Source organism: Podarcis tiliguerta, assembly GCF_965153285.1.
Source record: "Podarcis tiliguerta genome assembly, chromosome: 9".
Lineage (NCBI taxonomy): Eukaryota > Metazoa > Chordata > Lepidosauria > Squamata > Lacertidae > Podarcis > Podarcis tiliguerta.
In genome coordinates, this window is record NC_139542.1 from 27,885,300 (window position 1) to 27,912,998 (window position 27,699).

The 27,699-nt window shown below is 41.2% G+C and overlaps 2 protein-coding genes across 22 annotated transcripts; one reads left to right on the top strand and one right to left on the bottom strand.

Annotated features, from left to right (window-relative positions):
* Positions 1-934: 934 nt before the first annotated feature.
* Positions 935-7,121, bottom strand: MAD2L1 (mitotic arrest deficient 2 like 1). The gene is made up of 5 exons (XM_083457628.1): positions 6,985-7,121; positions 4,696-4,842; positions 3,219-3,339; positions 2,279-2,382; positions 935-1,375 (listed from the first exon to the last, which is right to left on the bottom strand). The coding sequence occupies exons 1-5, from the start codon at positions 7,055-7,057 to the stop codon at positions 1,203-1,205; spliced, it is 618 nt and encodes a 205-aa protein (XP_083313754.1). The 5' UTR covers positions 7,058-7,121; the 3' UTR covers positions 935-1,202.
* A 669-nt stretch (positions 7,122-7,790) lies between these two features.
* On the top strand, positions 7,791-26,853 carry REC114 (REC114 meiotic recombination protein). Of its 21 annotated transcripts, none has more exons than XM_083457593.1 (8): positions 7,791-7,886; positions 17,667-17,741; positions 17,910-18,078; positions 19,182-19,271; positions 20,527-20,610; positions 22,730-22,942; positions 23,685-23,738; positions 24,889-26,853. In XM_083457593.1, exons 2-8 carry the CDS (start codon positions 17,713-17,715, stop codon positions 25,048-25,050), a joined length of 801 nt encoding a protein of 266 aa, XP_083313719.1. In that variant the 5' UTR covers positions 7,791-7,886; positions 17,667-17,712; the 3' UTR covers positions 25,051-26,853. The 21 variants fall into 21 exon arrangements, with proteins under 21 accessions (XP_083313719.1, XP_083313712.1, XP_083313705.1 ...); XM_083457579.1 differs by having other exon boundaries at positions 7,829-7,909; positions 17,667-17,745; XM_083457588.1 differs by having other exon boundaries at positions 7,829-7,909.
* The last annotated feature ends 846 nt before the right edge of the window (positions 26,854-27,699 follow it).

Consider the following 27,699-nt stretch of genomic DNA (forward strand, 5'->3'; position numbering starts at 1 on the left):
TCATACACTTCTCACCATGTCAACTATCTCCCCTTGTCCACCCTCCCTGGTATAAATAAACTTGGAAAAAATTCTTTCATTAGCCAATAGTAGAGCTGCAGAGGGAAAAATTAAGCTAGAGACAATTTGTCAGGATGGCAGTACGGTCGTACCTTGGTTGTCGGATGCCTTGTGAGGCAAATGCCTTGACTCCCAAATGCTGCAAACCCGGAAGTGAGTGTTCCGGCTTGCAAACATTCTTTGGAACCCAAATGTCTGATGCTGCTTCCGATTGAGTGCAGGAAGCTCCTGTGGCCAATTGGAAGTCACCCCTTGGTTTTCGAAAGTCGAATGGATTCAGTTCGAGGTATGACTGTGTATATATATAGATGCCAATATTCTAGTGAAAATGCTCCACAGGAATTAAAATCACTAGGAAAAAACTTCCATTGGTGCCAATCCTAGCTGTCCTAAGCCTAACAGGTCTGTAAGCCAGATCAAGCTGATGTTTCCAGTCTCTAAGGTCTTGTAATATTCTTGCTAACTTTAGACACAACCACAACACAGACAAAATTACCGTATTTTTCGCCCTATAGGACACACCGTCCAATAAGGTGCACCTAGTTTTTTTGGGGGGGGAAATAAAGGAAAAAATCCCCCCCCCCAGGCGCGGGGCTGGGGCAGGGGAAGCCCGAGCTTCCCCCGACCCCAGAACAGGCAACTCTCCGCAAGCCATGGGAGCCCGGCGCAGGCTCCCATGGCTTGCGGAGAGCTGCGTGAAGCTTGGAGAGCGAGATGGGTCGGTGCGCACACACATTTTCCCCCTTCATTTTTGGAGGGGAAAAAGTGCGTCCTATAGGGCGAAAAATATGGTAAGTAGTTTATTATCAGTAGACTCGCCTTTAAGTAAATATAGGCAGTTATACAGGACACTTATGATACAAAGATCAGTTGGAAGTTCTACTTTATTTTTTTATCCTACAAAATACAATTAAAAACATTCAGTCCACACTCCGGTAATAACCAAAATGGGGAAATTCAGTCGCATATCAAAGAACAGGATTTCAGCATTCATTCTTAGAAATATATCCACAGTATATTTAAGCTATGTACAAAGCATGTTTTCCCTGTTAGTTTTACTGTAACGCAAAGCATCTATGCAGAAAGTAATTACTATTTGCTAAAGAAGTTAAGAGGAAGCCTATGTACAGTCTTATTTGCGGTCAGGGGAAGCTGTCCTTTTTGTAGGCCACCATACTGTTGACTTTGTGTATTGTAGTTGTGAAGGAACGAAGACGAACTTCTTCAGAGTTAGCAATGAACTGTGGACCAGACTCTTCCCATTTTTCTGGAACAGCTAAGTCTTTGTCTGTGAAAATCAGCAAGTCAAATGCACCTGCAAGGAAAAACGCAGTGTTACTGGATTTATATTGCATGCCTATATTCTAAATTCATTTTTAAGGGTAGAATAAAATTGTATGCTTGTATTTAAAATTCAAGCACATTCATACTTTTTCTGTACTAATGCTGCAATAATACATTAATTGAACCAAATTAGGTCTGGATCATTCATTCATATCCATCACTTGAAGGCTAACTACAATATGTTGAAATTGGATTATCGGAACTGCAGTTTACTGAACAAGTGTTCACCAGATTTAGGATCATTGTCATACTACTAGTTTTAGTATTTTTACTAGTTCAGTATGTTTAAAAAACAATTTTACTGATTCAGCCGACTACACTTACAGCCTTCCTCCCCGTGAAAGACTCCATCTATGTTATGTCACATTAAATGTGAATCACTTTCATTGAACTTTTGACAGCATTTTCTGCAAACAGCAGCAGTGCCAGTGTCAGAAGCGTGCTTTTTTGAATTGCTGTGAAGTGCAAGTAAGCGTGCAGGATGAGGATGATAAACCTCTTCCCTTCTACCCTATAACTGTTTCTGCTATCCCACCCTATTTTCTTTCCAACAGGTGTTACACCTGATCTCAGAGCACAACTGAGAGAAGGCTGGGGAGAGCATGGGCAGGGAAAGGATACAGCACTATCCAGTTTGAAGACACTATTTTGGAGCTGTTCAGCCCACTCAGATTTTATAAAATATGGCATCATCTGAAAATGAACTCATTGTTCACCTTATTCAGATAGTTTACATTCCTTAAACGCTTGGCAATGTACTTCTTTACAGAAATTAGGTTGTACTCATTTCCTTGCTCTTTAGCCTATACTATGAATAAGCCCCCAAACAGATTTGCTGCATTCTGTCAAGAGCATCAAGTGACAAGATACTTACATGTTGTTTCTAGTAAAGGAAGGAAAGTTACTGTGGCTGTTATCTGTCTGATAACAGATTTTATTTCATCCTGTATAGCTTTCTGAGATTTCTCTCTCGGTGCACTAAAATAGCAATCAAAAGCCGTCGTTAACAAGTCTGATATCATAAATTAACAAAGCTATTAGTATTTTACATAGTAAATATCCACGGGTCCAACTTACATGCCATGTTTGGTGTGGTTGCTTTGCAGGTTTCCATTGCCTATGCCAGGGAGGAAGAACCACTGGCTTGCAGGCCAAGTTAGGCCTGACAGGCCCTAAATCTACTCCACATCTGATGTAATATGCAATATCAGAGGTGGGACAGGAACAATTAGCAGCCTTACAGTTACACTTCTGGCAAGCCCACTTCAGGCAGGTATGTGCTAGGCTATAGAATTTTGGACAGTGCAGCCAATACCTGACTATAAATTGTGGCTTGGTGAATTCAGAGCAGTGATGAAAGGAAAAAGCTTACTTTGGGTCACTTGATGTCATGCAATTTACAAGACATGCCCATCTGTCAGAGTGGTCCATGGGGGTGGGGTAGGGTCTGGTCAGGAGCTGGGCTTTTCCCCCACTCCTGGCCTACATCTATAGCATTTTACTTGTGTGCATTTGCTGCTGACACCCCAGGCCTTAGAATGGACCAGCTGACCACTTTGCAAGCACAACCCTTGCTTTACTCATTTGCAAGCCATGTCTCCCCCTTTGGAAGTCCCCGTTTTGAAGGAGGCAACTGTGCATATATCCACAAGCATATCCATATCATCCATCTCTCCAAGACAATTATGTTGTCACCACAATTTGCAATATGCTTTTTTGTACCTGGCGTGAGGGAGGAGCACAATTTGAATACAAAGCTGAATAAATGCCTACATTTTGCATTCTTTGAAATAATGGTGTTTGAATGCACTTACCTTTCATCCTTTGCAGCTTTGTCACATTCAATGTCAAACTGCCACCTTTCCAGAACTTCACTGGTTTCTTTACTGGAGATCACCACTACTAGCCGCTGAACTAGGCATTCATAGAGCCATTCTGGGGGAAAAAGCAAGACGAAAAATAGCTTCCCAGAAGTCCCAATGTTACACAGCCTTAAAACATTTTAAACCACCTGAAATAAACACTACCACTGCCTTTCTGCAAACTATTACCCATACAGGCAACCTGCAGTTTATAGGATACACATGGTACACTTGATGTAGGAAGCCTGATGTGCAAGAAGTATGCCAGAACTTCAACTAAATAGAAATTTCAAACAGTATTCCTATACAGTCAATCCTCGGCTCCCCAAAGCCAAAAACCCGGAAGTAACTGCTCCGCTTTTCTCCATTGACTTTGCCCTTTGATCCTCAGTTGTGAAATGTTTCGGAAGTCGAAAGGTCTTCTGGAACGGATTACGTTCGACAACTGAGGTTTCACTGGATATAAATGAGGTGACTTAATTTTATACATGAGGAATGGCCAACTTCTGTATTCTTGGTAGTGGATTTGTTTTTCTAAATTGCTTGGGAGTCCACAGTATGTTTTGCCACGCAAACTGATATTATTATATGGCTTCAGGCTTTACCAGTTGCTCCCATCTAGCAGTAGTTTCAGAGTTCCCATTTCAGAGTTCTGGAACATATATGCAAGGTATATACAAATTACAAAGGTAATACAAATGTATTACCAACACCCATTATTGAGGTTGCTGCTAACTGCTCCCATCATGAATAAGGACCCTAAGAATAAAGGAGTGTTTACCTTTGTACTATCTTCTGGAGACTGCAGAAGCAGCACTTCACTGATAAAAAAGCCCAATAAAGATGAGTTTATCTACCTTTCCATTTCTTTAAAACAGAAGTGTCTGCTCAGCTTCAACTGATTCTCCAGTTATGTCCCTTCCTAAAGAACACAAATCTGGCCAATTGCTGCATCCAGGTTAGATTACTGAAAGGAGCTGCCCTTATAAGAGCATTTAGAAACTACAATCAGTGCAAAATTTGGTGGCCAGAATGCTTTCTGGTGCTCACTATTCAGATCATGTTACCAGTCTTGTTCCATCAGCACTGCTTCCAGTTTGTTTCTATGTCCAATTCAAGGTGCTGGCTATTACCGTATTTTTCGCCCTATAGGACGCACTTTTTCCCCTCCAAAAATGAAGGGGAAATGTGTGTGCGTCCTATGGGGCGAATGCAGGCTTTTGCTGAAGCCTGGAGAGCGAGGGGGGTCGGTGCGCACCGACCCATCTCGCTCTCCAGGCTTCAGGAAGCTATCCACTAGCCGTGGGAGACCCAGCTCTGTCTTGCAGGCCCTGCGGAAAGATGTCAGGTACGCTTGTGACACAGCGTTCCACCAGATTGGAGCTGCAGCCGAGAATAAGAAAACTGTCAGGAAATCATAAAAAAATACCTTTTAGCTGTCCCACCACATTGTTCAGATAATTTTTAAGTTCAGAGTCTGCAGTCACAAGCATAGTAAGTCCATATTTCTGAACACGTGTAAATGTTTCAGCAGGATAGATCCCACGTTGGTATAAGATACTGTTGATACCATATGCTAGAAGGGAAAACATATTCAAGTGTTAACAATACAAGGACCATCACCTTACTTTTTAAATTCCTTCAGTTGCTTCCAGCAGAAAGCATAGCATGTGCCTGTTTTTATAAGTGGCAATCTTCTCCGCAGGGCAGAGATAATGGCTCAAGGGGCAGAGTTCATGCCAGGTGCCAAAGCTATTGGCTGACAAAATTGGAATTAGCAGTCTATTATTTTATTGTGGCTACAAACCAGTAACACACATAGCATGCTTATTTTAAAGAGTCATCCTTTTTTCGACATACAGTTTAAAAGTTTAAAATGAAAGCAGATAAGGACTCTAATAATGCACATGTGCTTTTATTTTGGTCAGTGCAACTTCTGTTTTAATACTACAGTGGGTAGGTTAAAGCTACACTTGCCAAAAATCTTACATTGTTACCTTTAAAACGTAACTTCACATTGTTTATTATTTAATGAAAACAATCATCTTTAGACCTAGGTTTGTGTGGTAGGTTATTTGTACACCTCCAATTTCATGTTTGCTCTCCGTATCATAATTTTACCCAACACCTAGAACTGAAATTCCATAGAATACTCGATTAAATGATATTAGGTGGACTTATGCAAAATGCGAAACAGGTAATGCTGCTCTCTCACAATACTTCAATTAGATGAAGTAATACGGCAAGTGTTTGTAAATCAGTGTCTACAAGGGCTTATGGCTGAGGGATTCTAACTTGAAGGGATGCTTAAGGCAAACCACAAATGCTCGTAACTGGCTCAAGAGTGCACAAATTGGAATAATCATGCTTATTTTAAAGAGTCACCCTTTTTCCGATATAAAGTTTAAAATGAAAGCAGATAAGAACTGTAAGGAGTACACTCAGTGCAATCCAGTGCTTTGTCCACAGAGCTGGGGAAACTCACCAGTGCGGTGCTACAGACGTGTGTGTGACTACCAAAATCGAAAACAACAAAGTCTTGTGGTACCTTAACACTAATATATTTATTATAACTACAAGCTTCTGTGAACACAACCAACAAGGAAGCTGACGGTGCAATACTACAAGTGCCTGCTCAGAAGCATGTTCTTTTCAAGGGCGCTTGTTGTTGTTGTTTAGTTGTGTCCGACTAAACATCATACAGTTTTACTGCAGTTTTCATGGGTGAATCATGTGGGGGAACAGAAGTGCGTAAATGCTGGGGGAGTAGCAACATGTCCAGTGATGTTTATTGGGTCATACGTGGTGTAAAATAAATTTAGTGGAACATGCAAATGTATATGTAAAAAAAGCCCCATGGTTCCATGTTGTAACAGGTACTGTGGTGTTAAAGGAGTGTTCGAAATTGGGATAGAAGTGGTAGTATTGTTGTTGTTTAGTGGTTTAGTTGTGTCCAACTCTTTGTGACCCCATGGACCAGAGCACACCAGGCACTCCTGTCTTCTGCTGCCTCCCACAGTTTGGTCAAACTCATGCTGGTAGCTTCGAGAACGCTGTCCAACCACCTCGTCCTCTGTCATCCCCTTCTCCTTGTGCCCTCCATCTTTCCCAACATCAGGGTCTTTTCCAGGGAGTCTTCTCTTCTCATGAGGTGGCCAAAGTATTGGAGTCTCAGCTTCAGGATCTGTCCTTCCAGTGAGCACTCAGGGCTGATTTCCTTAAGAATGGAGAGGTTTGATCTTCTTGCAGTCCATGGGACTCTCAAGAGCTCCAGCACCATAGTTCAAAAGCATGAATTATGGCGCTTACTCCCGGGCAACCGAGTGCAGGAATGCAGCCTGGAGCGCCTTACCTTGGAAAGCTACTCCACGCATAGTCATTTAGGTTTTTTTCTCTCTTTTATATTGCGATGCAAACTTTTGCTGGCACGCTGTGGGGCGCTATACCCTCAGCGACAGGATATTTGTGTAAAGCAAATAAATCAACGTGGGGGAAAGTAAAGGAAAAGAGAAGAAAGGATGGCTGGCCTGTGCTGCGTCCCGCTCCTTCCCCTCCAGCTCGGGCGCCATCATTCCCTCGCAGCATTATCCCCTCCTCCCGATCCTAGGCGGGCGTCCCTACTCGGAGGTAAAGCCCCTTGGATTCAACAGGGCTTACTCCCGAGTAGACTCGGGGAAAACCCAACCGAGTCCTTCCTCTCCTTCCCCGGCTAACTCACAGAAAAACTCGGCGACGATCTCGGCGCTGCCCCGCAAGGTGATGCCCTGCTCCCGGCTCTGCTGCTTCGCCATTCGAAGAGGACGAGGCGACGGGGGTTGAGCTCGGACTCGCGGCTCGCCTCTCCTCAGGGACGATCTTCCCGCCACCTGATTCAAAATCCAGTTCCGCCTCCTTCGCGTCGCGCGAGAGTACAAGGCGACAGAGGGCGCTCCCCCGTTGCGCGTGCGCAGCAGGAAAGGGGGTGGGGCCAACAGCAATGCAAGCGTCGTTATCCCCGACGCCCGTGTGCCGTAAAGCGTTCTGGTGCCACTAGCCTATGGAAACACGCATGCGTGAAATCTTTGAGCGTTTCCGCCCCCCACGCCCGTTCATGGTGGTTGATTAGGGAGCTCCGTGGGTTTTTGTTAATAACGGGGAGAAGCGGGGATCGATTCTTGTTTCTCATAAGGAGAGCTTTATATTTTGGGGGGTGTATTTTTTTCTCTAGGGAAGAGGTTGCTGCAAACTAAAATCTTAACTTGAAAGATGCAGGCGTTTCAGCTTTAAAAGTTAGAGCGCTGGAGCACGTGGCAAAAAAAGAAAGAAAATACGCTGAGGCTTATTAGCAACGAAAATTAATGTAAACTTATGTGCAGTGTGATCACCACTTCCCCTTTTTAGATTTCAGTTAAGTTCCGTTAATACCTTTTATGATTTTTTTAAAAACCTACTTTTTGAACTAGGCATTGTTCTAGGAGTGAGGTTGGTCTCAATCCTGCATCTTCTGTGCAAATCTTCATCCTTGCTTTTGCTGCTGGATATGTGTATTTTAGGAGCCCACTTTATTTTTCTGTGTTAAATCATTTTCAACATGGGGTCTTTTTTTGTCGTTTGATCCCACCTGGAACCTTGCGGTTAAGGGTGGGTAACTAATAAACATAAAGGTCAGCTTTTTATTATTCACAGCAATTATATTATTTGCCACTTTTTATTAAGAGGCTGTAAGGCTGCTGAAGTATTTTGGGGCTTCATGATGTCTTTTGGGGGAGAAACGCTGTACCTACAGGGGTACATGAAAGGGTTTCAAAATGATATGGCAGAATTTAGGCTGGATAAAATAGTATTTAAAACAATCCCCAATTAATCTTCCAAGAAGAGGTACACCATTAAGTCTAAACTTTCAAAAGGAGTATATGGTTATTTTAAGTTTGGGAAACACTGCATTAGCAACAACAACAACAAATTTGTACCACACCCATCTGACTGGGTTGCCATAGTAAGGCAGGTATCCAGCCAGAGCCCCTAAAATCTCAGGAATTAAAAATGCCCCAGGAATACTTAGTGGATTGATTAAAAATATAAAATGAAAACAGGCGATACTTCTCTATATGTTCAAAATGCAGTAACATAGAATAAAAAGGAAACTAGGCTTGAGAGCCTCGTGTGGAGTAGCAGAATGTTTATTTAAAATGTTTTTTTAAAGCTCTTCAATGGGTTCCAGAGTTGTGTTTAATAGATTTCTAGATAAAAATATTAGAGTATTTGTAGTCCACCAAGGGGTTTTACATTCTTCAAGTGAGAGTGCATATTGGGTGCATTTGGAAGGCATAACTAATACTCTGGGAAGAGAGTTCTTGCCGTTTAACAACAATAATGCATTGCTTAGTATTCAGTGCAAGAATTGTGATCTATCCTTTTCACACCCCAGTAAACAAATGGTAATAGCCTTTTATATCAAGGCTGTTTGGTGCCACAGTTTATTTTCTTCGGGACTTAAGTGTATATCTAATAACAGGATATGATGATGTGGGCTTTAATCAACAAAAAGTCCACCTTTGGTAAAAGAAATCGAGTCTGTAAGGTACTATGAGGCTCATTGTTTGCTGCAAGAGTATCTAGCATGGCTGCCTATTGACAGTTTGGGCAGTGGTCTTGAAATATATTGAAGAAAATAAACTTTTAATGGTCATGGGCATTTAGACCACACTAATCAATATAGATGGGACGTGGGTGGCGCTGTGGGTTGAACCACTGAGCCTAGGGCTTGCTGATCAGAAGGTCGGCGGTTCGAATCCCCGCGACGGGGTGAGCTCCCATTGCTCAGTCCCAGCTCCTGCCAACCTAGCAGTTCGAAAGCACGTCAAAGTGCAAGTAGATAAATAGGTACCTCTATGGTGGGAAGGTAAACGGTGTTTCTGTGCGCTGCGCTGCTTTGCCAGAAGCGGCTTAGTCATGCTGGCCACATGACCCGGAAGCTGTACGCCGGCTCCCTCGGCCAATAAAGCGAGATGAGCGCACAACCCCAGAGTCGGTCACGACTGGACCTTTACCTTTAATCAATATAGAAATCACAAGGAGTCTGTTTGTTTTCTGCTTTATCTCAATGGTCTTGGTGGAAGATTGAGAACATACTGTGAAGCGGGGGAAATTCTGTATTTTTTCCTGAAGGATTTTTTCCTCTACATAGTGAATAGAAAGAATAGTAACTGCAGAATTAGCTGAATTAGTATTATGGTTAAGTCATTAATATTATTACAGTTAAGTCATTAATCAAACACAGTCACAAAGTGATTTATCCAAAAATATTTGCCATTTCAATTAGTATGATTTTTTGGTAGCTTCCCCTTTGAATTACCCACAAGGTGGCAGTGCTTACCTAGAGGTTCTTGTCTACCATGTTCCCTCAATATTATGAGATGCTTTTCTGTAATTTCTGAGCTGTTTCTAGTTACATACTGTTCCTACATTATTATATCCAAATACCATTTCATACAGAAATAACACTAGTAGTGTTGTTTATTAGACTTGGCTTCTTAAAGCAAGTCAACACAGTCTTTGCTGACTTCACTGCACTGCCACAAGATAGACTAAGTGATGAGCTCTCACCAGTGTTTGATTGTATTTGAAGGGATTTTCTTCTGCTTGTATTCAAGCTATCTCCCAGCTTGTTTCTTTGCCTAAAGGCCAGGAGTATACCAAGGAGCCTAACGGCTCCATAAAGTGGGAGATGGTGCTCAACAACCTGAGCCATTTGGATGTCCCAGAGGTCAGCCACGTCTTAAGACAGGAGACCAGTTATATCAGCCAGAAAATCCCCCAGAACTGTTTGGAAACCCATTGGATCCATCCGCCTCTGAGGGTAACCACCCTAATAGTGCTTTTTTGTAAGAAAAAAGGTATCATTAACATGAAGTTCTTGCAGTAAGTGCCACATTTTAAACATATCCTGCAATGTACCTGGTCTTTAGATAGCTTCCTGCTTTTTGTATCAAGTGCAGAATGACGTCCATGTAGTGACCATGATTCCACATATTGGGTGGGGTTGAACTGAGTAAGAGGGGGTCCTACCATCCTGATGAACATCCATGAATAAATTGTCCTTATAAACAGAGACGATGAAGTTGGTATAAGATTTACCTGAGAGAATCCTCTTTCATATTCACTCAAAGAAATTTGCTTTACTCAGTTTGTCTTTGACTTAGACACAGGCTTTCTGCAATATTATTATTGGTTAAAGAGGAACATTTTTGCCTGGCTCCTAAAGGTGTATAATGAAGGCTTCAGTCAAACCTCCCTGGGGGTGAGCATTCCACAAACGGGGAGCCACTGCAGAAATGGCCCGTTTCATGCTGCCACCCTCCGGACCTGTTGTGGAAGGAGGCACAGAAAGAATGAAATGCACAAACTGTTTTGCTGCTTTCTCATTAATGTATATCTTGCCTAGTCTTAAACATTTTTTTCTGGAGTGTACGTATAAAAAAGGCAAGAAAGAGCCAACAAGATGTATTAAAATAAGCAAGGCATGAAGAAAGTGGATGGAGATTTTTTTACCAGTTGCGGGAAACCTCAGGAGGGGAGATCACTCTTATGCTTGGTCATGCCTGCATGTTTTCTACAAGTGCCTGAGAACAGGATGGGTGTTGGGTTAGATGGCCCATTGGCCTGATCAAGTAGATACTTCTTATATACATGCCCAGCGCACATCCCCATGCACACAGGCCAGATGTTGTACTGTCCCACCACACTGCTCCTTGCTCTGGCTTGTTACAAGGCAGCTTCCTATCTTAAAGACGACGGGCTTGGGACTTTCACTTCCTTTCAAACTTCATTATTGCAGAAACAAAGTTGATGAGAAAAATACAGAGATTTTATTCTGAATAATAATAAGATTGAGATGAGCCAGATGTATTGAAGCAAAATAGGGTTGTGCCAATCACTGAGCGGTCCCACTTCCCCCCAATCATTCTAAATACCCTTGTGATGAGAAGTTCTCAATCTGGACAAGGTTTATAACAAGGGAAAGAAACACAATGTTCTCAAGCTCACTTCCCTCCATTAGGGAAAATAGGGTTCTTCAGCCAAAATCTAGTAAGATCATTTAAATAAGATTAAATAATTTAGTAAAAAGGAGAAAAATTGCTCTTGGGAATGGGAAGATTGAAGCTCTATAAATCAAAGAGGAATGTCTGGCAAAGGTCAGCATCTTATTAGCAAGGGGTGGGGGAATGAACATAAACGCATGAGAAGAGTCCAAGAGTAAAAGCATCATGACAAAACCAACTCAAATATCTATGCCAATGAAAGTTAGTATTCCAGATAAAAAGCAATTGAAACTAGATGTGACAAAAAGTGACTTAACAAGGTGCAACTGCAGGAAAGAAATGGCATTTCTACTGAACTTTATCAGGAGGTATGTACACAATAAGAGCAAACACACATGATGGGGAAGGCCTTGTGGAATAGAGAGGGAGGCACTGGAGCCCCTTGTTTTATGAGGCAGTCTTAAATCTAGTGGTCTCTGTATCTTATACTGCCTTTTACACTTGCAATCTAGAATTTATCAAGAGGCCCATCTCAGTACAGAATGCTTCCACTCCAGATCCTTTCACCAGTTCTCAGGCTTGAGTAAACTTCTTCAGGACACTTTCAGACAATGTGGATACTTCCTTTTCATTCTTTTAGCATACCGTATTTTTCGCTCCATAAGATGCCCCTGACCATAAGACGCACCTAGTTTTTAGAGGAGGAAAACAAGGAAAAAAATACTCTGAATCAAATGTTGTACTAAACTGTTTAATAAACTACCGGTATATCAGAATAATATTTCAACCATGTAAAGTGAACAGCAGTCAACAGTGGCATTAAGAACCATTATTGTCATTAACAAATGAAGAGAGACTTTAAGGTTCAAGTACTCTTCTGGTCTTCTGTGAACCCCAAGAACTCATCATTGCTAGAGTCAGAATTTATGAAGCTCAGTTGCTCATTATCACTGACATCACTTTCTTCGCTATCTTCATATAAGATAACAGTGGTACCTCGGGTTACATACGCTTCAGGTTACAGACTCTGCTAATGTAGCCTTATGAGGCTTTGCCCTCGGGTGGGAAAAAGTATTGCACCCCGGAGAGTCAACAGTGGGAGTCAACAGATACTCAAGGAATAGTTTCAGAGAAAAAGCTTTATTTCTACCATCCATAAACTGGTAGAAGGAGCAAGTGTGATAGATTCACAAAACAAGTACGAGTTCACAGCCATTTGCACAGAGTATATATTCCCCTTCCAGTTCCCTCCCCTTTCTCCTCCTCCTCCAAAGTCCTGCCCCATGTGTTTCCTGAGCATGAACAGAAAGCTCCTGTCGTGGGACTCTTTTGGACTCTTCGCAGGAAAGGGGGTGAGAAGCCAAGGGGGTCGAGGAGCCTTGCGGTTCAGCATGTCCAAGATGTTGCAACTGAATGAGATAAAAGTCAGTTCTCAGGCTTGCTCTGACAGAGCCTATTAATTAGCTTTTTGAAGCGTTCTCGTACTGATAAAAGTAACGGTTTGCCTATGCACAGCATCTTGTGAGAAAAGCAGAGGAAAAGCTGTGAATTTTTAGAAGAGAGAAAAGGAATTTTGGACAGTTTTGAGGTCTGGTTGGGGGGGGGTGACTTTGGGCCTAGGTGGGGTCATCTGTCCTCACCTGCTTCACTAACCCAGAAATATTACCTCAGGTTAAGAACTTTGCTTCAGGATGAGAACAGAAATTGTGCTCTAGCGGTGCGGCAGCAGCAGGAGGCCCCCATTAGCTAAAGTGGTGCTTCAGGTTAAGAAGTTTCAGGTTAAGAACGGACCTCTGGAACGAATTAAGTACTTAACCCGAGGTACAACTGTACCATCTTCGTTTCCATCCAAAGCATTGCTAATGCCACATTTTTTGAATGAGTGGACAATGATTTCCTCCTTCACCGAGTGCCATGATGTTTTCACATATTCACAAACTTGAGTGATAGTGAGTCTCTTCATTCGTCCAGTAGGTGTCAGATCATGATTACCAGCAGCCATCCATTTGTTTCACTCTTCTCGCATAAAGAACTTAAATGGCTTGTTGATGGAAATGTCGAGAGGTTGAAACTGGTTGGTAAGACCTCCAAGAATTACAGCTAGGTGAGTCTTCACTTCTTTAAAGTTTCGCTAATATGTGCTCTAAATTGGTCAAGTACTAATAAGGCAGGTTTTTTCAGAAGCCCTCCAGGACGTTTGGACCACACTTTTCCAAGCCATAATCTCATTCCATTTTCATCCATCCATCCTTTCACTGAACATGTACAACAACTCCTCTTGGAATCACTTCTTTTGGAAATGTTTTCCTTTTGAAAATTAACATAGGTGGCAATTTGGTGCCATCTGCACAGCAAGACAACACAGCTGTGTAATGGGTTTTCTCATGTCCAGAGATTTTCATGGTGATAGTTTTGGCACCTTTCAGATCAACAGTCCTATTAGATAGCATATCAAAGGTTAGCGTGTAGCAAACAGTCAGGCCAGTCAAATGACCACACAGCAACAGAGAAATAAAGCAAGAAAGTTTTAATTGTTTGCCGGCAGCAAGCAATGGCACGGAGGAATAAGTTTTGAAGTCCTGCCCTCCCCAACAGGGGAGGCTTCCCTTTATACATTCTTGAATCAGATTTTTATCCAATCAAAAGTTACTGCATTACACATATTCTAATAGATACAGTAGGTTCTGCCTAGAGACAGGGCATGAGGAGTAGGACATTACCCTTCCATTTCCTTGTTTGGTAATCCTTATCAGTCTATCTTTGTGTGTATCTGGGTAGTGGGTGTCTGAGTGTATTTACTGGATATTGGGACCTGGCCTAGATCAACAAAATGGCTTCCTTGCTTAACATTTTAACTCTCAAAATGGCTTCACTGAGCACGTTGTCACAATGCCTTTCCCTGTCAATTTCCCAGAATACATAATTGAACAGGGCTATTACTTTATTTATTGAATTTGTTAATTGCCTTTTTGCCACTGAAACCTGCGACTTAAAATTATTTTAAGCAGATACACCCTCTTCACCCAAAGCTTGAAGACTAGGATTCCACCCAGTGTTTTAACACCCAAAAGTTGTGATATTTTGCTATAGGGAAGGCAAAACCTCTAGACTGGCCAATTTGTCTACAAGCAAATACCTTCCTGGCTCCAAATACAACAATTTTGCCTACTCAATGCACAAACCATGCAATCCTGGTCCTGGAACTGTGCACTAGTGGAGGCCAAAAAGGTGCATATTTTGTGTAATACACCTACTCTAATTATGGTGATATATTTGAATTTGTACTGGTGCTCCCATGATATCTTCAGACTTTGTAAGTTTGGGCTCCCACCATATTTGCAGAATCCCCTTGCTAGCTGGCTCTCAACTTATATACCTGATTGTTGTGAGGGTAAGTTGAAGAGGGGGAGAACCCTGAAAGCCTTGGGAGGAAAGCTAAAGGCTAACACAAATGAGTACATAGCAGAAAATTAGTAGGCGAGCCCTTACCCCCAACTGAGGTGGCAAATCCTCTATACATAACCTCCTGAATATTATTATTAATTGCAGTGGGATACACTTCTGAGTAAACATGCATAGGATTGGGCACAGACAGGGAAGCTTCAAAAGCAGTGAAGTTGTGGGAAGAGGGGGAAGGAAAGATAACAAAAGAAGCAAAACCCAGTAATTTCTGGGGTCACCAGCGGCATAGCTAGCTGCTAGGGAGCAAGGCAAGCCACCTGTGGGGCAGGACACACTACTGAAATCAAAGTGCCTGAGCATAGTGCAGCAGCGTGGAGCCTGCAGGGAGTCTGCTGCTGTCGCCTCTGGAGGGAGGCCAGCCCCATGCTGCTTTTTCTGGCCATACGGTACTTGCAGGTGTCCCAGGAGCGACACCATGGCTCAGATGTGCTTACAGGGCCAGCATGTCCCAGTTGCATCCTTCTCAGCCGCCCTCAGCAGCTCAGTGCCCTGCAAGCACAGCCCCAGTCTACACGACTGGGGACACTAAATCATAAACCCATATCCTATACACACCATATTTCCTCCCTCCTTACCACTCAAGACAGCCCATCCCAGTTTTTCTACCAGCTGTTTCCAATCCTTTCAAATTCAGGAGAGCTGCTATTAAAATAAATTAGTTCTTTATAACAAAGGTCAAATTACCCTTCTTTAAAAATGGTTAATGATTCCATACTTCTAGATTTCGTATTTGTAATGCCTCAACGACGCTTTATGCAACATTAAGGCCCTATCTGGAAACAGCATAACACTCCCCATGATGCTACACCCCTACATTTACTACAGACAAACCAAAAATTTCCATGACTGAAGAAATATTTGAAAGGCGAAAGGCATAGAAATAGAACGTAAATAATCTGTTAAGGACAAGAATGAAACAGTTGGGATGTGTTGGGGAAGCTAAGCACTATAAGAAGCGAGGAAATAGAAAGGATTCCAGCCTGCTTTTTCAAATAGTTGTTGTGGAAAATCTTAAAAATATCTTAACACCATCCCTTCTGAGTTCTCAGCAGTATCTAACCCTCAGACAGAATAGAGGGGTTGCCTTTTGAGGTGACTTCTCTTTGCTCCTTCAAGAGCCTGTCTTGTCAAGCCACTGTTCATATTTTCAGCAGGCTTTTTGACTGGATGCAGGCCCTTCATCTCTTAGGCCTTCTCGGCTGAGGAAATTGCACAGGTTGTGTGAATGGGTGTTAGTTCAGGCCTGTGAGACGAAATAGGGGAAACGGCTGGGGTAGGGATCCAAATCGCTGGGATTTTTTAATTTGGAGGAGGCATATTTTCTAAGAGTTCCCCACCCCCAGGCCTAACCAAGTGTCTCAGCTCCTGACTGCTTTTTTCTTTCTATGAGGCAGCTCTTCTATAAATATGATTTCTGTTGTTAATCTGTTTTGCCTTTCTTGTTTTCTAAACCCATTGAGAAGCCTATTTTTGGACTAAGAAGGCAGCATACAACTTTAATCTGACAATAGAATTGTGTGTGTTTGTAAATAATAGTCAAAAAATGAAATACCCCCACCCCCCATGAGGCAATGCGGTTGCACATGTGAAGCAATCATTCAAATATACAGTTGCACTGAAGGCCTGCTGTAGGTATTTGGGCATGCTGCCATTGTGCTCCTTTCTTCAAACTGAATTTGAGCCTTGATCTACAATTTGAATATCGCAAAGGATATTCACAGAGTTGGTAGTACCTTGCACAGAATTTCTGCCATGGCAGACTTTTGAACAAAATAGGGTGGGAAGAGGAGAGAGAAGTGACTTTCTGGGTGGTGGTGGCTTACATGGACAACAATAACTTTTATTACCTCCTTGTTTGTACTTGAAGTCTCTCAAAATTATAACAAGTTGGCTAAACAAAAATGACATGTGACCCTTAACAAGAAAAACTACATAAATTGTTTGTGTTAGAGAACACTAGAATAAAGTTCTGTAATAGTAGCTTGTTGACTTAATACGCATTTCAAAATGATACTTTAATTTCATTTTCTTATAGAAAGTAGCATCAAAAGGAGAGTACGGCAGCTGAGCACTGAGTCATAATTTAATGCAAATCAATCAAGTATAGTTTTCTGTTTTATCCATGCTGTCAAAATATTATACATAAATTTTATCATGTGCCAAGTGACCTACAGTTAGTTATTAGCTTTCTCATCCTTAGATTAAAACAGGGTGATTTGACATCTAATGTACAGTAGAACCTAATAGTTCTCTTTCACTAGATGTTTTGCTTTTACTTCTTAACAGCAAAATTCTTCCATTCAAAATCCTCTTTAATTTTCAATCCATGTATCTCCTCATTTGACCATTTTAAAATAGGAATTTCAAGGCTGATCATCTGGTTTAAGGTATTTCCCCACAGCTGTCTTCATAGCAAACAGCCAGAGAAAGGCAGAACATATTTCCTTGAGAACATTGACAAATAAATCTTAGTTGCTGTCCCCTTAAAGCAAGCATACTCAAACCAATGTATCCAGCCATTGAATTTTAAAAGTTCACTATGTGAATAAATCTGCTTTTTCCTGGTATTATTTCATCCTGTTCTCATCAATATTTTCCAATGTTCCAAACTTCACTTTTGGCCCCACAAACTCCCAGCTTTCCTCAGTTCTGTAATCCTTTTATTTCTTTAATCCAGAGGGGATAGGTATCGAAACCTTACAGGCAAATTACAACGTATGTCTCAAACTTTGGGATTGTTGAAATATATGCAACAAAAAATTAATCAGTTTGAGTTGTGCAACTCAAACTGGGTCTACTAGTCCCAGATTTTTTAAGCAATGTGGACTAAAGTCACTTCTGTGGCCCCTCCAGTATTAGGATGGACAGGCTTCATTGGACCATTGCCTAAATTTTACGATCGTGTTGATTTTGGTAGGTCCCCCCATTTTGTGGTTTCCTCTCAAGTGACTGTAGCCTAGAAGATGGCGACAAGCAGCAATAACAGTCATGGGTGGGTCAGTTGTTTGTTTGTTTTTTAAAAAATATTTTTATTGATTTTTCTAACAATATAGCTTTAACAATTTTTTATATTTCCACCCTCCTCCCCCCACACTCCCGTTTTGTTTTATTTCCATATTGTTCACCCTGCGGATTGTTTCCCCAAAATTGGGTGGGTCAGTTGTGATCCAGCTTCATGCTCTGAAGTAGAGGAACCACTGCCAGGCCAAATTCCTGAAACAGAGCAGTCACGGGATGCTGCTTCCTGTCTTAACGCTGCAGAATGGATGCTGAAACGTTACGGCTCATTCATACCTGGAACATCAGGCAGTTCCTCAGGCTCTTGGAGGGTAAGCTTAATTTAGCTGAGCCTATATGGAGGACCCTGTATGTCAATAAAATATGCTATCCATGCATGGCAGTCTCCATGTATTTCATTCTCCAAAGGGACACAGACTGTTTGTGTGCTTGGAACTCCATGGGCTCTTGCCACTGCTCGGCTGAGAGAGGGGAAGGCACCAGACTTTTGTAACAATATACTTCTGCCCTGAGCATTGACCTTGAGTCTCAGAGACTTAACATAAGTAAACAATGTTTTTGAGAAATCTAGAAAGTTCAAGAAAATTCTGCACCTATAAAACTTCAATCTTATCAATGGATTCTTAGGTGAGTAGTGAGAGTGTCACTGTGGCTGAAGGCCTTTCCATTGATTTCAGTTTTGGTCTGTATATATTTGATGGGTAGCGAGATCATCGTTGTGACTGAAATCGATGTTGTACCCTTCTGGGCTACTGCCAGTGTCTAATCTACTTTTATTGTAGGCAGGGCTTTTTTCAGGGGAACTAATAGGAACTCCGTTCCAGCGCCTCAGGTGAGCACCATTGCCATTGTAAGAGAAAGAGGGAGGTGTTCATGGTGAGTTCTGTGACCTCTTTTTCTAGAGAAATAGCACTGGTTGAAGGTCCTAGATGTGCTACTGCTTAGCATTTGATGGTAAACCTATCAAGCCCTATTTGTGACCTAACCCAGAGACATATGATTGGCCACAGAAATTGGGATGCAGGAAGAAAGGTGGGTTCAGTGGACCTTGGTCCTGATACAGCAAGCTTTATCTTCTTAAGTTAGATTTAAACTTGTTTTTAGTTTCAGAGTTTTGTTCCTTACATCATTCAGTGAAATCTCTAGCATTGAAGTGCAGGCTTCCAGCATGATTTTGGAGCATGCTTTCAACTCTAAGCACCTCTCTCACGAAAGGCTGTCAGACCTAAATAAGAGAAGCTTTCCATTTATTTACTTCTTACTTGCTTCTACACACAAAAGGAATAAAACTACTACGGTTTCTTACAATAGGCACCAATAGATTTAAGTAATTTGTATATGTTGTAAAAATAGCTGCTTTGAAGCAAAAGATAAATTCCTCATACACATTGTCTTTTTCATTGTCATAAATAAGGTTTTGGAATCAAACAAGGAATCCGGCTTCCTTGTTCTTACCATAGTTATTTCCGGCCATTTCTTCATTTCCAGAGGAAAGGAAGTAATGGTGAGTATTCATTTTCATAAGTAATTGTGTCCATTGAAATTATCCCTTCAGTTTCACAGTGTTCATTGTAGGAATGTTATATTGGTTTTACTAAGCACTTGCTTAAATAATTTGCAAGTGTAAGAATTTTGCTAGATGCTTTCAAATTTGCACAAAATGCAAAGAAAGCCATATAGTCCAGTTTAAAGTTCACAGTTGGGCAATAATTTATTAGGACAAACCCAGTATCAAAAAACTGAGAAAGCTTTCAAGCACTTGGAAGGGATGCCCAGCAGATTAGGGGGTGCAGGAGAAAAAACAAAGTTGGCTGGATATTTTAGCCATAGAGTTTGTAATTTAGATCCAGTTATAAAATAGAATTTACAGAAAGTCTTCCCCATGCTATGGTCCTGGTCTGGATGGACTAAATTTTAGCTGGAATACAAAATAAAACAGAATAATGCCCTAGCCACCCAGCCCAGGATGCTGTAACCATTTAAGGGCTCTGACCGCTCTGAATACACTTGGATCTCCAGACCCATGTTAATGATAGTGATTGCTGTGCTTGTCAGTATTATTATTGTACCATCAGTGTGCACGGTGCATTACCGAGTATAACAGGTCCCTGCCCCAAAGAGCTTACCATCCAAAATGTAATATAAAGGTGAGAATAAACTGGGGAGGAATGTGAAATTATTTAAGTCAAACATAACTTGCAGCCTACTTTCCCCACATTGCGCAGGAAATTCCTTGTTTGAAAGATTTCCCTTCCCCTTTAAAAATGAATGCCTCATTGATGGCTTTGCTCTCAGTAGTTTGCCAAAGAAATAAAAATATTTAACATTTTGATGTCTCCTGCGTGTGCAAAGTGGCTCACAGGCTCACCTTGCAAGCTCCTGTTTTCTCCACTGAGAAAGACAACACCACCACTGTGATTGAACAATAATTCCAAAATGGAACAATGAAGTTTGTTTCTGCTATTTGGGTTTTTTTCTTTCTTTTGAGGAGGGTGTTTTCTGCTAACTCCCTTCTAATACACTTTTAAAAAAATCCAACGTCCCTGCAGAATATTCCTATTCATTACTGTATATATGCTAATGCACCTGTCAAACTGTTAATTGTTTATGAGCAACTTCAAGGCCCCTGCTCTTCCTTCTTATGGTTCTTTATCTTTAGGCTGGACTTGGATCAGATAGCCCTTGAAATAGACTGTAAGATGTATTCCTGCTTCAGAGATTTTTCTGTAGATAAATTGAGCCATGTTTTTTCTCCCCAGGAAGGTTTCTCATTAATTGATGCTTCTCAATGGCTGAAGATAGTTAGAAATGCAGATTGCATTTTGTTTGGTTCAAAAACAAAGGTATGCTGTTTCAGGCTTCAAAATTCTTTTCTTAGCTTGTTTTTATATATCTCTCTCTTTGGTGTTCTCTGACACAGTTGTCTAGATTACTTTCCCCTCATTATTCTATACTTTAATTATTTTCACTTAATACCTTGAATAGTTCCAGGTATGTGTGCGCTTCTTACACATCTATTTTGTTGGCATTTTAAGATTATGTGCACACAAAATCCAATTTAAAGAAAACCCTTTTGTTCTGTGCTGTATGTTGCTTGGTAGCCCCCTCCTTCCTTACCATCCACAGTACCACAGAAAATTTGACAGCTTGCACAGATCTGGAACTACTGCATTGCTGAAGAATGCTATCAGATGCTATATGGAAAAAAACCCTCCATAATTTCTGTACTCTTTGGTTTCCTGCTGCCTGATTATAAATCTACCTTCCCAGCAGCTTTATGCCAAAGAAACATGGAAATAATAGGATTACATGCTTTGGAAAAGGTTTATAATAGTTCATCACAACTATTAGAAGTGGTTTTATTTTATTTTATTAAAAATACAATTTGGAGTTCCTACGTGCGATCTGGTACACTCAAAAAATCATTTACTTAGATGTCATATTTTGATGTACTTATTCAGGTGTCATATTTATTTATATATTCAAGTCCTCTTTTTTATATATCTGAAGACCTTGCTAAAGAATTGTGCCAGCTGTGAATACTGTTGCAACAATCACCGTTCACAAAATACTTTGCTTCATAAAGTTGTGTGACTGGTAATTGTTGGTATGGCAAAAATGACCATATGAAGCAGCCTACAGTGTTTTTGATAAAGGTCTTAATATAGACACGTTAAACACCACACTGATTTTTTTAAATAAATACCTGAAAAGGAAGCTCTGAGGTTGGAAAAAGCAAGTTACATTTAAGTTATATTCAAATAAATGCGATAAGTTTTATCAGTATCTCACCCATCAGAGTGTGAGCCAAAAAGACTCCCCACACCCGAGAGTCTGTTGTTTCTTATGAAATACTGTGTTTTGATGTGTTTTTCCTCAAACCAGCTTTGATCCAAATTGAAAAAAAGGATGACCAAGCTGGGATTTAAGCAGATAATGCCTATGCAGCCGTAAGGTAGACAAGAAAAAACAGCATTACCTGTTAATAAATAACACGGGCTCACATGAGATGCACAATTACAATACCTCGTTAAATTTCAATGGTTTGTGAAAGGCTCTTGTGAGAGTTCGGGATTGCAGGCCCAGGCACTGGGTGTATGCTGCCAGTACCCAACTACCACCGGAAGAGTGAAAGATGAATGAACACAGGACAAGATATTGGGTTTGAATAGGCCCCAACTTCATTGTAACTAGGTTTTGGTAGCCCAGCTGGTGATTGATTGTTTTGGCTGGATCAACCTTGGATTAAGGGTCACCTTATGACATACAGCAGATCAGAGCATTCCATCCAGAACCTCCACTCAGGAGGCATGCCATGGCTAGTTAGCTCCCATCTGGGTATCAGGACAGGCACTGCCTCCTGGATCCCTTTATTGGGGTACCTAAATATTTTTAGTGGCAGGGATGGGATTCCCAACACTGCCCCCCCCCCCCCGGAGCCAACCCAATGCCTTGCCCACCACTGAATGCACTGGGAGCTCTCCTTTATGAATGATGCAGCCATACCCACTGGCCTTTTCAAACAGGCAGGCTCCCATCCGCTTGCGCAGCCACAGGAGGATTTTGTCCCCCAACAACTGTGCAGGATGGGAAGAGGGCGCCTAGCTCAGCCACAGTTGTGCCAGGCAACAAACCACTGCTCCCAGGGGTGTTACAGTAAGGGCCATTGTGAGTTTGTTATCAATGCTGCACCAATTCAGTAAGATCTAAAAGAAAAGCTTTTCATTAAAAAACGAGCTATTGGTCAGAAAAAGCAAGTATTAGATGTGCAGGCTATTGCTAGCTGCTCCTTAGTTTCCATTGGGAAATGATGGTAATATATCACAACTGTAGAGGTATGTATATACCCAGGTTGTTCGTTTTAGCACTGCATCTATAAACACCTAGAACAGGCAGACAGCATGAATTAAGTTAAGGAGCTGGGAAGTTAGTTTCATTTTCTCTTTTGTGACTTTGAAACAGAGCAAACACCGTATGTTTCGTGTTCAGTTTATTGGAGACTCCAAAGCACAGGCAGAGGAGCACTGCAATAACTGTGTGCAGAAGCTTGCTGATTATGTTCCAGTTCAAGTAATGGATGCAGCAAGACAGGAATTGCAACCAGTTCACAGCCTGCTGCTAGATAATGAGCGTCAGATGAAAGATGCTGAGCAAAATTCACCAACGGAGCACATTGTAAGGTGATGGGGTGGATGTAGGGGGTGGATTGACAGAAGAAACGGAAAAGTACTGCTTTCACTTTGTAGCCTTTCAGGCCTTTCCCATGGGTAGGATGAGCATTGTTCATTCAGCTACTTTGTGTTATACAGCAAAAGCTAATGCATTTTAAGTTTGCATCCTCAAAGAAAGAAATACAGCTCAAGCTAATGCATTTTTAGCTACTGAATCCTCAAAGAAAGAACTTGGGAAGCCTTGGGGCCTAGTTGGGGTGACTACACAGGCCTAGGTGGAGTAACCTGTCCCTTCAACTTTTGTGTATTGTTTACATTTCTTCTATAAAATAGGAATACAGGGTTGGCAAAATAGATTCCCCCCCATGTGGTTGTCTCAACATGCCTAATGTAAGGGCTGGCCCTGCAGGAATAGCCAACTGTTGTCCCATGGGCTTCAGCCAGGAATGCATGTTTACCTATTCTTTTGATTACCTTTTTATACTTTTATAGCCCTTAGGTATCAAATGTCATGGGATTCTGATCATATTCAAGTCACCTTGATCCCAGCTGTCTGCTCTGAAATACAAACATGCTACTGGAGTGATGCTTTAGAAGGCTCTTCTGATTTTAGTAATTTTTTGGAGTACACAAATTCTAAATATTTTGGATCACACAAACTGGAAAAAATGCTCATTCCGTTTTTCTGTTATTTTCGTTCCTTTGGCAATATACATTTTATTGAATTTATCTTCAATACTTTTTAGATTGTAAATCAACCTCCAGCACAAGAAAGAGCATCTGTAGCAGAGCTAGCACAGGTAAATAGTTGAGCGCAGGACATTCAATGTCTCTGACAGAGCAGAATAATGAAACTGATGATAACAACACAGACATTCATCTAAGGACACATATAATAACAACATACCCCCTAAATAAGTAAGGGGGAAATCACACTGGTGGCAGCCAAAAGGGCAAGAATCACCCCTCCATCTCCAGAACCCCCTTCACTGCGAGCACGATACCTGTCTGCCTCGCTTTGAGAACATGGTGCAATGAAAAGAGAAAGACAACATTAGACATGCTCACAGATTTTTTTATGTTTGGCTATGGATGGCCATCGCCCTGCCCTATCTTAAGTTAAGTTAACCTAGTGCTCTCTAAATGGAGCAGTGGGAGGGGAGACAAAATTACCAGCTCAGAGGAACCAGACACCCAAGTGAAAGGCAAAAAAGGAGCCACATGTTCTTATGAATGCCCCTAGAGACAAAAGGGCTAGACCAACTAAACCCCCTCAAAAAAGCACCCAAGAAGAAGACAGTTACAAACAAGCAAACAATATAATAAGACCATAATGCAGAGTTTATCTGCTCTTGTTTTCTGCATTTTAAGCAGTTTAATTTTTTTAATGGCATATTTAGAAGACAAAAGCTTCAATCCTGTGTATGCTTATTTGGAAGTAAACACTGCGGAACACAGTGATATGGATATAGATATATACCCATGACCCTGTGATTAAGAGTCTCAAGCTCCAACCACTGAGCTATCTGATTTAATGTTCCTGCATATTAAGGCAGCCCAACATCTCTTTAACTGCAGCAAGTGCCTTAATGTTCAAGTGATGCAAACCCTTTATGCACACTATATATACGTCTATAATCTATATAAGAATTAGCTGCAGCAGGCTATGTATTGCAGCCCTTAAGCACAAGAAGGGCCAAGGGGGAAGACCAACTAAGATGTTGTGTCACGTTCAGGCGAAAGAGGAGGTGCTGCAACCAGTGCTCACCGGGAGGATGGTAAACGGCCATTCTGAGTAAATAGGGAAAGGATAATTCTGAAGGAGTACGTAAGTTGTTCCAATGCCTTTGGATTTCATCAAGAGAAAGACTTAATTAGGCAGAGCAAAATTGGTAGAAAGCATTGTTATTTTATTTGTAAGCAGTTGACTTTATCTTCTTGCTTCTGCAGTATGTGTTGACATCAAACATAGAGCTTCCTCTTGCATATCAACACTCCCAGTGGAATGCTGAAGATCTAGGCAGTTTCATTCGATTGTGTCTCTTGGATCAGAGCTTCCCAGCATTTGTGCAAGAAGTGGAGAACCAGCTGAAAAAAATTACAGATGAGTAGGAAGCAAAGCAATAAATGAAAATGTATTACAATTAGATAAATTCAATATAGATAACTGAGAAAGAGTACCATAGCTAGCGGTTTTATTTTTAAAAAAGGTTATCCATTTATTACACTTCAGAAAATACACACAGGTTTTAGAGGTATGCATAAAACAACATAACTTTAAATTGCCATGAAAAAAATTGCTTTTTGTTATTGTGGCTGAAAGGACATTAACCCAAAAGGGTCTTTTATAAGAATGTAAAATCTTAATGGAGAAATCCTGCCTCTACCACAGTGTCAGGGACCTGGTCCCTCAGCTTCACTTGTCTGAAGTAGCTGTGTCTTGCTTCTTTAAGTTCTTTGCTGCCGCCGGTTCCCTCGGAAGGCTTCAAAACCTCATTGTAAAGGGGTTTATTAGGCTTGGTCATGAGATGGACTGCACCACAAGTGACAGGATAAAAACTGGCGTTATTAAGAGGACTATATCTACATAAGGGGCACCCACATCACAGTTAGGACCCATCACACCAAAAATTGAGCAGTCATATTTCAGTCAAACACCTTGTTTCAGAATGGGTGCTCTGCATCCAAATGTAGATGAAGATCACCACCTCCCACACAGGAACCCTCATGTTGAGTTGAGTGACAATATCTTAAGGGGTATCAAAATTGGCACAGGTTGGGCCTGTCGCACAAAATTTGGCAGTGTCCCTTCAGATGCGACAGTATCTTCAGAGGTAACCAAATCAATGCAATGTGGACCTGTCATGCCAAAAGTCGGGCAAAGTCTCGCCAGAGTATGTTTTTGTTCACCATCTTAATTTAAAATGGCACTCAGCAGCCCAATATTGACAAAAAGCAAAACAAAAACCCCTGCCTCCATCTTATGCCAAGTTTGCAATTGGTGCAGTTTGGACCTATCATGCCATGTCGAAATTTGGGCAAAGTCACTCCAGGCCATATATTGAACTGCCATCTTGATTCAGAATGGCAGCTGGTATCCTAGCATTGGCGAAAACCACTGTGCCTACCTTGGGAACCCTCATGCCAAGTTTGGTAACAACAGTTCAAGAGGCCTCCGAAAAACACAGGGCAAACCATTTTCCAACATATATAGCAGACACGGCATGTAAACTGCTGCTTATCTTCCTGAGATTTTATGAACTGGTTCAACATCTCTCTATAGTAATGATAAGTTCAATTATTTTCAGGAGTATAATGGCTTCAAAATATATGACTTTGATGGAATTGTGCAACATGAAAGACACATCAAAATTTCTATTTCCCATGAAAGGAACTGCATTAGGTGCTCCTGTGTGCATTGGTTCAGATAATAAGTGTGTCTGAAATGTATTGAATCAGTGGCTAAGAAACTTTTCATTAAGAGCACATTTCCAATTCACTGATCCCTTGAGAACAGCATTAAAAGTGTTAGTAGCACAGCCCCACTCCCCTCAAAAAGGAATCCCATTTTCTTCTAATGGCCAGGTGAAAACTCAAGGCCTCATCCTCATTTGGTATAAACCAGGACAATATGACTTGAATGTCTAATTTTGAGACATCCCAGAAAAAATGACCTGAGTCAGTGGGAAAGGATGATGGAAACCAACAGGCTATTGTTTACAGAGATTGGAAAGTAAAGAAAGTACTATTGATTCTCAGCCACAAACTGGCAAATAATGGATAAATTAACAACACAAGGGCATTCTAAAAACCATGTGTTGCTTCTCCAACATTCTGGTAGTGTTTTATTTTCATTTTGATCTCTGCCCCTTACTCTGTTTTCTATACACCTTTTGAATAAACTGCTTAATTGGATTTCTGGGCTGTACTGGTTTCTGGGCACCCTCAAGGGGTGGTTGAACACACATGCATGTATGGTTGCTGTGAACCATTTGGCCTATGTTACTGGATTTAAATGGCTCACAGCAACCATACATGCATGTGCGTGTTAAACTATCCCTTTTCCAGCCCCAGGAGGAGTGCAGGGAGCATTTGCACGACACACCTACACACTGTAGCTGACACACTAAAGTGTCATGAACCACAGTTTAGAAAGCTTTGCTCTAGTGCCTCATATTAGAAACTTAGAACAGGAAGCAGCATTTTAAAATTTCTCAAATCTATTAACTCCAAAAAATGTTATTTCAAACCTAAATGAGTTGAACAGTTTCACTACAACACATGAAATTTTAACTATTTACATCTATCAGGATTAGTTTGTTTCCTTTATCCTGTCTAAAATGTATGCAAAGGATATACATTCAAAAGTTCTCAGTCACAACAATGCTGGAATATCTTCCTAAACTTAATTTGATATTTAGCAGACTTCTCAAATCATCAGGTCTTCCCTAGTTGTTAGTTGCCTTTCATTTTTCTCCATTTCTATAGACAGTTGGGACTTTGAGTTATCAAATACACTCTCCAGGCATTTGAGGAGTGATTTGCCACAGACAGGCTGCTGTATCTTGAAAGTCTCTCTGAAAAAAGAGATTGCGTTCTTTACATGAAACAGAAAATGAGATTGCGTTCTTTACATGAAACAGAAAATGTTTCAAATATAACTGTTGGAAAGACACTTCTAAACTTTCTTTGCTTTCCTAGAGAGAGTTGAATTCCAGACGTTGTTGGCAGAAGGATTTGCCAGGATGAGATAGTTAAAAA